Source organism: Pistacia vera, unplaced genomic scaffold, assembly GCF_008641045.1.
Source record: "Pistacia vera cultivar Batoury unplaced genomic scaffold, PisVer_v2 Contig482, whole genome shotgun sequence".
Taxonomy (NCBI): Eukaryota; Viridiplantae; Streptophyta; class Magnoliopsida; order Sapindales; family Anacardiaceae; genus Pistacia; species Pistacia vera.
In genome coordinates, this window is record NW_022196315.1 from 188,794 (window position 1) to 200,941 (window position 12,148).

General features: G+C 36.5%; 1 protein-coding gene across 1 annotated transcript; it reads right to left on the reverse strand.

The window, feature by feature from the left end:
- Positions 1 to 5,481: 5,481 nt before the first annotated feature.
- Positions 5,482 to 6,212, reverse strand: LOC116146703. The gene is made up of 2 exons (XM_031432121.1): positions 6,023 to 6,212; positions 5,482 to 5,957 (listed from the first exon to the last, which is right to left on the reverse strand). Exons 1-2 carry the CDS (start codon positions 6,210 to 6,212, stop codon positions 5,482 to 5,484), a joined length of 666 nt encoding a protein of 221 aa, XP_031287981.1.
- Between the last annotated feature and the right edge of the window lie 5,936 nt (positions 6,213 to 12,148).

The following is a 12,148-nucleotide window of genomic DNA, read 5'->3' on the forward strand; positions in this document are numbered from 1 at the left end:
ATTCGATCGTCTCCTAGCACGAGCCGGATCTCCCACAGAGCAACAGCGGATTAGTTATTTTGTCAGCAACCTTAAGGAGACAATCTACCCAGACTCTTCCTCATGTCGTCGGCCTTGCTCGCCTCTATGAGACCAAGATCCAAACTCAACGAAGAAATCCCATGAACCTAGAAACAAAACGACCCATTTTCAACTCACTTCCACCAATCTTGCCTAACACCCCACCAACACAATCCCAAAATCAAAAACCAACCTTTCTGCCAATTAAAAGACTCACCCCTAATGAAATCCAATACAGACGATGCCACAACTTATGTTATAATTGCGAAGAGACTTACACTCCTGGACACCATTGCAAGCGACTATTTCTTATTGACTGTGCACATGACGATGTGGCGGAAGAGATGGAAGAAATCGAGGAGGATCACGAAGTGGCCGAGATATCCATTAATGCCATCACTGGCACAACGACACCCTAGACAATGAGAGTTCCAGGCAAGATCTATGGTCATCCTTTAATGGTGTTGTTGGACACAGGGAGCACCCACAATTTCCTTAATCATGCATGGGCATCCCGATTTGGATTGAAGACTAAGGAAAGAGAGAAGATGAATGTTATGGTGGCTAATGGAGAAAAGTTACAGTGCATGGGGGGCTGCCCGAAACAACAACTACCATCCAAGGAAGCCTATTTCGGGTGGATTTTTTTGTCATTGAGTTGGGAGGCTACGATGCTGTCCTTGGCGCACAATGGCTGGAAACATTCGGGCAAATTATGTGGGATTTTTCCCAGCTCAAAATGGCATTCCAATGGCAAGGAAAAACCATGACTCTCACTGGCGCTCAATCCCCACACAATCAGATAGTCAATAGGCAAAGAATGGAGAAGGAACTTCGAGCAAATAGAGGACAAGGAATGCTGATGCCCATAATAACTCTTAATGCCCTTGACCAAACAAAAAAGGCCAGACCAAAACCTTGCAGTGGGACGCAACAGTAGCAAGTGGACAATTTAATTGAAAAATAAAAGGGCTTGTTTCAAAAACCCAAAGGGCTTCCATCAGACCAAACCCGTAACCATAAGGGGGCGCTTGGTTCGGGTGTATCTGTCATTACTGAGGTAAGTAATCTTATATTACTTAATTCCTATATTTAGTTATCAAATAATATAAAATATCGATAATTTTTAAATATCAATAGTGATTATTATTGGTAATATTGGAGGTAATCTGATCACTTTAATTTTTTTAAGTTTTCTAAGATTATCAAAGTTATTTTTTTTATTATAATTTTATCCCTTATTAATAAAAATTTTAGACAATAATACCCGTATTTTAAAAGAAATTTACAACAATATTTTATTTCAATTTTACCCTTGTTTAATTAAAATTTTAGACAATAATACCCTTATGTTTAAAACAATTTCCAGACCACCACTGTCATCCAGCCACCACCGCCTACAGTGGGCCAACCATCATGGGCCGTCGCTGAAAACTCGTCGGAATCCCTAAAAAGAACCAGATTCGGTGGGAGGCTCCAAGAGGCTTCAGTGTGGCCGTTTCCGGCCATATTGTGGCCAAAAACGGCCATATCCGGTCAGATCGTTGGAACTGGCCGTTAACGGTCAGATCTAGCATGATATGGCTGTTTTCGGCCATCATTATGGCCAGAAACGGCCATATCGAAGCCTCTTAGTCACTGTGAGCTACTCACTGAGACTTTCGGAGACTTCCAACAGTGGTTTGTGGTCGCAGCAGGCGGCAGCAGGAGATAGAAGTGATTTCGTCATAAATTAAAGTTTAATATAAACGGGGTGTTTTAGCTAAATCTGAAATATTGGGAGTTAAAAAAATTATTCAAAAATTAATAATAAAAATAATATTATATTAATATTTTTAAAAGAGATAATTTAATAATTTAAATAACATACCTACTAATTTATTCCTCATAACCAAACATATTAATATAACATACCCATCAACTAATCAAATATATTTTTCTAAAAATTTTTAATAATCTTTTAAGATAATTTATCTTTTTAATAATTTAATATTCCTAATAATCTAATATTCTTAAACAACACGCCGACCCAATTTTTGTCAGACCTTTTCGCTACCCATATTACCAGAAGCGAGAAATAGAGAAATTGGTGGAGGAAATGACGATGGTTGGAATAATTAGGCCTAGCACGAGCCCGTACTCTTCACCAGTGCTATTAGTTAAGAAAAAAGACGGCTCTGGGAGATTTTGCGTGGCTACCAGGCTTCAAATTTAGTCACCATCAAGGATAAATTTCCAATACCCGTGGTGGATGAATTGTTAGACGAATTACATGGCGCAAAATTTTTCTCAAAATTAGACTTGTAAGCAGGATACCACCAAATACCTATGCATCCTAAAGATATTGAGAAGACCGCATTTCACCTCCACGACGAACATTACGAATTTCTAGTAATGCTTTTCGGTCTCTCCAATGCTCAATCTACATTTCAAGCATTAATGAATGATATTTTTTGTCTATTTCTGCACAAATTTAGTATAGTTGTTTTTTATGACATTCTTATCTATAGTTGAATTTGGGAATCACATTTAAAGCATTTGGAAATTGTATTTTCCATTCTAGCCACTCACCAGCTTTATGTAAAAAAATAAAAGTGTTGCTTTGCCTTTGGGGATACAAAAATTCATTACTTGGGACACATCATTCATGAAGGAGAAGTAGAGATGGATCCCGTCAAAATTGCGGCAATAAAAGAATAGCACAAGCCAACCACAGTGACACGCATACGTGGGTTCTTAGGAATCTGGGGCTACTATTGAAAATTCATAAAGGATTATGAAAAAATTGCAGCACCATTGACTAATATGCTTAAAAAGAATAACTTTGCCTGGACCCAAGAAGCTGATCATGCATTCGAGGAGTTGAAACAGAAGATTATTAAAGGGCCTGTACTGACCTTACTAGACTTTGCAAAACAATTTATTTTCGAATGTGATGCGTCCAACTCTGGAGTCAGTATAGTCCTCATGCAAGAGAAAAAGCCAATAGCCTTCTTTAGCCAAGCTATTAAAGGAAAATCGGTATCCTTGTCCACATATGATAAGGAGATACTGGCATTTGGTCTTAACAATACAGAAATGGCGACCCTACCTCCTTGGCAAGACATTTGTGGTACAACTGATCATAAAAGTCTCAAGTATTTATGAAATCAATGCATCATCAGCATAGCACAACAATGGTGGCTCGGTAAGTTGATGGGATATGACTTCATCATCGAGTACAAACAGGGTAAAGATAATTCAGTAGCAGATGCACTTTCTAGGAAGATGGAAACCATGCACGTAATGGCAATATTAGCATTAAAACCAGGCTGGATCGAGACCATTCGGGAAAAAAATGGAGCCCATGTAGATATGCAAAAACTACATAAGTTGTTTCGAGAAGGGGAAATATTAAGTCCTTGGACTTGCAAGGACAGGGTACTTTTCTTCAAAGACCACATTTATTTACTCTCATTTTCCCCATTGACGACTGAAATTATACAAGGATTCCATTCTGCCACTCATGAAGGGTTACATAAAACCCTTCAACGCATTCGATCACAACTTTACTGGCAAGGAATGAAGAAGCAAGTACTGCATGCCATCAAAGCTTGTGATATCTGCAAAGAAATAAATAGGAACAAGAAGCACCACCTGGACTTCTTCAACTGCTACCCATTCCCAAGATCATATGGACTGAGGTATCAATGGATTTCATTATTAGACTTCCGCCCTCAAAAGAAAAGACTACTATTATGGTGCTAATGGACGGCCTATCCAAAATAGCGCACTTCGTTGCAATGTCACAACCCATTACTGCCAATAGTGCCACTCAAGCTTATTATGAGAATGTTCTCAAGTTGTATGGAGTACCAAAGTCAATCGTAAGCGATCGCGATCCCCCGTTCACAAGCGCATTTTGGAAAGAGTTATTTCGGCTGCAAGGCACTGAGTTCCGCTTTTCTTTCTCTTACCATCCACAGACAAACGTATAAACTGAGGTAACTAATCGTACTCTTGAAATGTATTCACAATATTTTACCGGGGATAACCCAAAACAATGGACGCGATGGTTACCATGGGCGGAGTTTTGTTATAACACTAGTTGGCATTCTTCCTCAAAATCCACTATTTTTGAAGCAGTTTATGGATCACCACTGCCAGTCTTAACGTTCTATGAGTTTGGGACAATAAAACATGCAAACATGGGCAAGGAATTACGGCAGAGGGATCAGATCATTATCCAACTTCGGCAACATATTTCCAAGACTCAAGAAAAGATGAAGGTTACCTATGACAAGGGTAGAAAAGATCGTAAGTTTGAGGTTGGCGACTGGGTTTTTCTCAAGTTGCAATCATACAGGTAGATTTCTTTAACGGGAGAATGGCGGCACAAACTTTCTGCCAAATATTATGGGCCATATTAGATTACTGAACGCATATGTCCGGTGGCTTACAAGTTACTCTTACCTGAAGGAAGTAAGATCCACCTCGTCATAAATGTTTCGTTGCTTAAGAAGCAGCTCAAAAACAATTCTGTAGTCGTAAATGAGTAGCCGAAATTAAACAGTGAAGATAGCGAAGCAAATGTCCTTAGCAACCTTGAGGACAAGGCCGATTTCAAGAAAGGAGGAATGTGACGTGCCTTACCAACGGGAAGACCTATTCTTTAGGAGATAGTGGTCTGTTACCTTTTCTTTAGGAGTTAGTGGTGTTAGTGATTTAGTTTCCCAAGCACGTTTGCACTTTTGATTATTTCTCTGAATTTGCTAGCACGTTTCCCCTATTCTAGGCACCATGTAGAGTTGTTAGGATATATATATATATATATAGAAGGATGAATGAAAGAAGTAGACTTTTGATTTTACTCTACAATGTTTTATAAGCTATCCACATCTCCTTGAGAGCTTCTCACCGTCTGCAAGCATTCCACGACGGGGCAGAGCCCGAGCAAGAGCTTGACTACTTCGGGCACACAACACCTTTATTTAGGATGTTAATGGTCCTCCTGTTGTGCTTAGTATGAATACTGCATTTCTTTACTAAAGACAATTTGGGTTTCAACAATAAAGCCAAACTAAAGGATAGGGCTTCAGCAACCTAGCTCAAACCCTACCATCCCATGTGCATTCTAATTAGTGGAAACTAAAATCTTCACACGCCATTTCCCAAGTGTACGTCAGCTTTTTTAATTATATATACATGGTACAATGGAACTGAACTCATTGGAGTAGAAGTTTTATTATTGTTGAGTATTTAATGGGATATACAAACAATGATGGAGCCAAAATTTTGTTTAATGATGGTAAGAAAAAAATTAAACTTTAAAAGATTGTAAATTAAAAACACAAGAATTTTACCATATTTATTAAAAATAGGCATATATTAGACTATTATTTTTAAAACTTTAATAGATACATTAGACATATGTATATCCATTTAAAACTTTGATAGATACTTGGTAGAATCATAAGGGCACACTGCTTTGGCTTCCTTACAACTTTTCTGGTCATGACTGATCCTACCACAACCATAGTAGAAATTCTGAAGTATTTCATACTTAAAGAAGACCCATATCCATATGTTGCCTAGTTCTTTCCTAGTCACCCAAACCCCAGTTGCCAGCGGTTTGGTAATATCAATCAGCACTCTCACCCTTAGATAGCTGCACATCAGCCTATCTTGCACCAAAGGTTTTTCGACCTGAAGAACTCCACCCAGAACAAAACCAATTTGTATAACACTCTGGGTGCTTGTCTTGGCTAACAGTAGCCCATGTATTTGAACCCAAAAAGGAGCTCTGATAAAGTCAATCTCATATAGTGAAATATCAGGGACCCAACGTTGTAGATTAAGAAGGGCCCCTAAAACATTCCATGGACTATCCTGTAGAATCTGCTTTGGTGTTTCCTCATCTGCAAAAGTAAATAAAAACATGTACTAGGGCCAATGTCAACAATAGATAGCTCTTGTGGCTTGCCCCATCCTTTACGGATCATTCCCTTGACAGTATTCTTGTTCAGTATTTTGTCTGCCATAATTTTTCCTATCAAAGACCATTTAGAGGTGAGATAGCCTGCTTCACTTCTATCCTCTATTTCCAATACCTGTTCGTCATTTCTTTCCCCACGACGGCCTTCTATCTCTGGCCGTGGTTTGCTAGTGGACATGGTAGAGTTAGGCAAGCAAGATTGTGATTACACAGATTAAAAGATGAACGAGAACCTGAGCTTCACTTAGTAGATGCTCTTATGCAGAAGAGAGCGGACTCCCCTGTCAGGAGTAACTTTTTTTAGAATTATGTTTAAAATGCTTTTTTAATTATATATACATGGTACAATGGAACTGAACTCATTGCAGTAGAAGTATAAGTTTTATTATTGTTGAGTATTTAAAGGGATATACAAACAATGATGGAGCCAGAAATTTGTTTAATGATGGTAAGAAAAAAACTAAAACTTTAAAAGATTGTAAATTAAAAACACAAGAATTTTACCATATTTATTAAAAATAGGCATTGATTAGACTATTATTTTTAAAACTTTAATAGACACATTAGACATATGTATATCCATTTAATTATTATATAGTATTTATATCCATTTAATCATATGATAAAGATATATTTACATAGTAGACTTACTTAACTGGATGTATATAAATTCAATATATGTATTTATTCTATATATCTGATAACTTTTGTAATCGTTGTATTATACTGAAATGCACATATGAATACAAAATATTACTTCCTCTTTGACTTTTGAGGAATATACAACCTTGCTTCTTATTTATTTAATGGTATCAGAGCTATCTGACCAAAGTAAAAGGAAAAAAAAAAATGTCAGACAAGTTCTCTACTTTCACCAATTCTAATATCTCTTCTCCGCCTATTTTGGTTCCTACCACTTTCAATTCAATCACAACGTTTCTGTCAAGCTACAACACCATGGCAATTTTAATCTTTTGAAATCCTTAGTTGAACCAATCATCAAAGGTCACAACCTGCAGAAATATATTTCAGGAAAAACACCTCCACCACCAAAGTATCTCAAGGAAAAGAGTGCTCAAACGATATCAACCTTTAATAATAATAATTAAACTACCGAATAAATACTTATTACCGTTTCATTTCACACTATCCAGCAGTTTTTTTTATCTTCTTCAATTCCTGTAATTATTTTTTAACATATGTCTTTTCGTTTTCTATTCATTCAATTTGTATTGCCATTAAAACCGACTCTTGATATTTATCTATTTATAAGGTTAAGAAAATTTGTATTCGTAATGCATGCACAAAGTACTGAATTTTTATTGATACTTTTTGCTTCTACTGTTTATTTCGCAATGCTAGACAAAACATCAGATCTGAAGAGCTTTGAAAGTGGTACCAGACATTTTACTCATTTTGTTATATTTTTTTATGTACATAAACTCTATAATTGTTTGGTTTTCATAAACTAACAATTTTTTTCATTTTTTCAATAGTTGAATCAGCAATACTTAATAGATAGTGCGAATTGAGACAGATTATAGAAAATGTTGGCACCAACACAGAGAATATAAATATCGAAAGACAGAAAGCGAAACATATCATTGATAGGTTGGTGGATATCATGCATTCAACAATCATTATTATTTCTAATCTCATGAAATTGGAGTTACAGATTGCTACAAACGAAATGGAACTGGCAAATTATTGCAACATGCTGAAACTAAAGCATCAACGAATGAAGCTGAAGCATCAATGAATAAACTGTAAATTAGTTAGTTTGTTACTAAATTAGTTAGCAGTTTGTTACTGTAATTAGTTAATCTATTTAGTTTGTTAATAATAGTTAGAAGTTAGTTAATCCAGCTCAGCTAAGTTAGAGTTGGTTACTAACAAACATGCTGTATATAAGAAACCAACCACTGTAACTTTCCAGTATCAAATTCTATAATCTTTGATTCTTGAGTAAGAAATATTTTCATTTCAAAATCAGTTTTATCATGGTATCAGAGCTTCATCTTTCCTCCATAATCTGAAGCAAAACCTCTTACTTCTGAATCCATTACGCTTCTGCATTCATGATGAATATTCCAACGAATGAAGATTCTATCAACTTTTCTAGTCCTTACTATCTGCACCCCAACGAGAATCCTGTTGCTGTATTAGTTTCTCTGGTTCTCAATGGCCCCAATTACCATTGTTGGAAGCGAGTTATGAAAATGGCTTTATTGTCAAAGAACAGCTGAAGTTTGTAGATGGCACAATCAAAGCACCTTCCAGTACCAATTCTCTGTTTTCAGTCTGGGAGAGATGCAACACAATGGTATTATCCTGGCTCACTCATTCACTTTCTCCATCAATTACTAATAGCATATTATGGATTGATAAAACATATGATGTATGGATTGACCTTCATGAAAGATTTTCACAAGGGGATATCTTTAGAATATCAAATTTGCAAGAAGAAATCTACAGTTTTAAACAAGGAGATAAAAATGTAACTGATTACTTTACTAAGTTAAAGGTTCTTTGGGATGAATTAATGATCTTTAGGCCCCTTGCATTATGTACATGTTCTACTCCTTGTTCTTGTGGAATCTTGAATACCTTTAAAACCTATCAAAATAATGACTATGTGATAAGGTTTCTTAAGGGTTTTAATGATTTATTTTCTGTTGTAAGATCACAAATCATGCTCATGGATCCCCTGCCCTCCATAAACAAGGTCTTTTCTTTAGTTGTTCAACAAGAAAGACAATTGAGTTTGGGAGTTGCCAAGGTGTTTGTAAATAAATCCGATCGAGAAAATTTTCAGTTCCCTTCAAAATCTCAGCAACAATTTCAATAGCAAAATTTTTAGTCTTCAAAGTCACAACAAAGCAGAAAGTTCAATACTCAATCTTCTGGTGGAGAAGATAATCGTTTTTGCACATACTGTGGTAAGCCAAGACACACAATAGAAACATGCTATAAAAAGCATGGTTACCCTCCAAGATACAAGCCTAGGAATTCTACTGGCCATAATGTTGTTGTTACAGAAGAAAATATCAATGTTGAAGGTCTGCAATTAAATTTTGATGTGCCTACTACAAACCAAGAAAAGTCTGGTTCTAATGCTTCTCTTACTCCAGAACAATACCAGCAGATATTGGCTCTACTACAATCATCAAATTTTGCTCAACCTTCACATATTACCAACCAAGTTATGTCACAACCCCATCAGCCAGCATTAACTCCTCATTTTTCTTCCACATCAGGTACTCATTTAGCTTTATCACGTACCTCTAAATCTCCATTATGGATAGTGGATATAGGAGCCACTGATCACATTACACATTCCTTATCTTGTTTTGATACTTATAAACAAATTAAACCAATCTTGGTCACCTTACCAAATGGCTTGAAAATCACTGCACAATATGCTGGAATAGTTTGCCTTAATGAACAACTCATTCTCACAGATGTGTTATATTTACCTGAGTTTTCTTTCAATCTTATCTTTGTAACCAAACTCACATCATCATTAAAATGTTGCTTAATTTTTCAAAGCTCATGTTGGTTAATTCAGGATCTGACTATGTGGAAGACGATTGGTTCAGCTAAGGTGCTTGATGGCCTATATGCAATGTCTAAATCCTGCAGTTCCAGTGTTATGCCACCTGCTAAGATCACATTACCTTCTCCAGCTTCATTAGCTTCAACCACTACATTTTTTGATCTTTGGCATCATCGCCTTGGTCATATTTCAGATTCTAGAATGAAATTTCTGTCTCCTAGTATTCCTAATCTTCAATTTCATAATAATGAAGCTTGTACTGTTTGTCATTTGGCAAAACAGAAAAAGTTACCTTTTCCTGTTAGTAATACTAAAACCATTATATGTTTTGATCTAATTCATGTAGACATTAGGGTCCTTTCTCTACATGTTCCATTCATGGTCATAGATTTTTCTTAACAATTGTTGATGATTACTCAAGATACACATTGATATTCTTACTTAGACAAAAATCAGAAGTAAGAAATCTGATTCAATCCTTTTTCTTCCTTGTTGAAACTCAATTCTCTAGCAAAATTAAAGCCATTCGTTCAGATAATGGTTCTGAGTTTGCCATGCTTGTTTTCTATGCTTCCAAAGGAGTTCATCATCAAACTTCTTATGTTGAGACACCACAACAAAATGGTGTGGTGGAAAGAAAGCACCAACACTTGTTAAATGTTAAATGTTGCATGTTCTCTGTTATTTCAGTCTAACTTACCCAAACTATACTGGAATTATGTTGTACGTCATGCCATTCATTTGATAAATAAGCTTCCTACTCCATTGTTGCAAAACAGGTCCCCATTCCAACTGCTCTATAATACTACCCTAGATTATACCTCCTTAAAGACTTTTGGTTGTCTTTGCTTTGCTTCCACTTTATTAGCTCATAGAACCAAATTCGATTTCAGAGCTAGGAAGTGCCTTTTCCTTGGTTTTCCATCTGGCACCAAAGGTTTCATCCTCTTGGACTTAAATTCTAGAGAAATATTTGCCTCTCGAAATGTCTTATTCTATGAGTCCACTTTTCCATTTGTTGACAATAATCAATCTTCTATTCCATTACCTCGGGACACCACTTTACCACATTTTGATCCTATTTTATCTTTAACACAATTTGGCCATTTGACAACTTCTAACACCACTTCTAATCAAACCACCACTTTGCCACCAGATCATACTTTTTCAAACAATTCAAACAATTCAAACAATTCTTTTCCTTCTTCTAATCATCTTGTCACCAAATCATCTCACAGGCATCGTAAGCCTCCTTCTTACCTGCATGATTATCATTGCAACATGGCCACAGCAACTGAATCTACCACTTCCCAATCAGGTACTCTTTATCATTTGTCTTCTATATTATCATATTCTGCTTTGTCACCTAAACACTTACATTACACCCTAGCCATTTCCACAACTGTTGAACCAAAAACTTACAATCAAGCCATCAAACATGATTGTTGGAGAGAAGCCATGCAAGCTAAAATTTATGCTTTAGAACAGAATGCTACTTGGACCCTCACTGATCTCCCTCTTGGAAAAACTCCCATTAGCTGTAAATGGGTTTATCGGATCAAACGAAAGGCTGATGGCACAATTGAGCGCTACAAAGCTTGTTTCGTTGCCAAAGGCTATACCCAAGCTGAAGTTATATACTACTTTGACACATTCTCCATTGTAGCTAAGCTTACCACTGTCAGACTACTTCTTGCATTAGCTGCTTCCTCAAATTGGCATATGAAACAACTTGACGTAAATAACGCTTTCCTAGATGGTGATTTATCTGAAGAAGTTTACATGATCCTGCCTCCAGGTTTCAACTCTTCTTATCCCAATCAGGTTTGCCGTCTTCAAAAGTCCCTTTATGGACTCAAATAGGCCAGTCGCCAGTGGTTCTCAAAGCTTACTTCAGCTTTATTATCTTTCGGCTACCCTCAATCATCCTCTGATCATTCCCTTTTTGTTAAACACCATAATGATTCCCTTACTGCTCTCTTAGTATATGTCGATGATGTTATCTTGGAAGGGAATAATCTTCAGGAAATTGATCATGTGAAGGCTTACCTTGATGCTGCCTTCAAAATAAAGGACCTTAGTGATCTCAATTTTTTTCTTGGATTCGAAGTAGCACGTTCCAAGCATGGCATTATTTATGTCAACGCAAGTATGCTCTTGAAATTTTATCAGATGCTAGCTATCTAGCTTGTAAACCTGCAACCACACTAATAGACTCTTTCGTGAAATTATCCAACACTGATGGTGATTTTCTTTCGGATCCCACTTCTTACAGAAGGTTGGTTGGGCGTCTCCTGTACTAGACTTGACTTATCTTTTGTTGTTAAGCAATTAAGTTAGTTTCTTGACAAGCCTACTTCAGCTCATCTTCAAGCTGCCAATCGTGTTGTTCATTATGTTAAAGGTTGTCCAGCTTATGGCTTATTCTTTCTTGCATCCTTTGATCTTACATTGAAAGCATTTAATGATAGTGATTGAGCTGGATGTCCTGCTACTTACACATCTATTATAGGTTTTTGTGTATTTCTTGGCTCATCTCTAATAAGCTGGCGTACTAA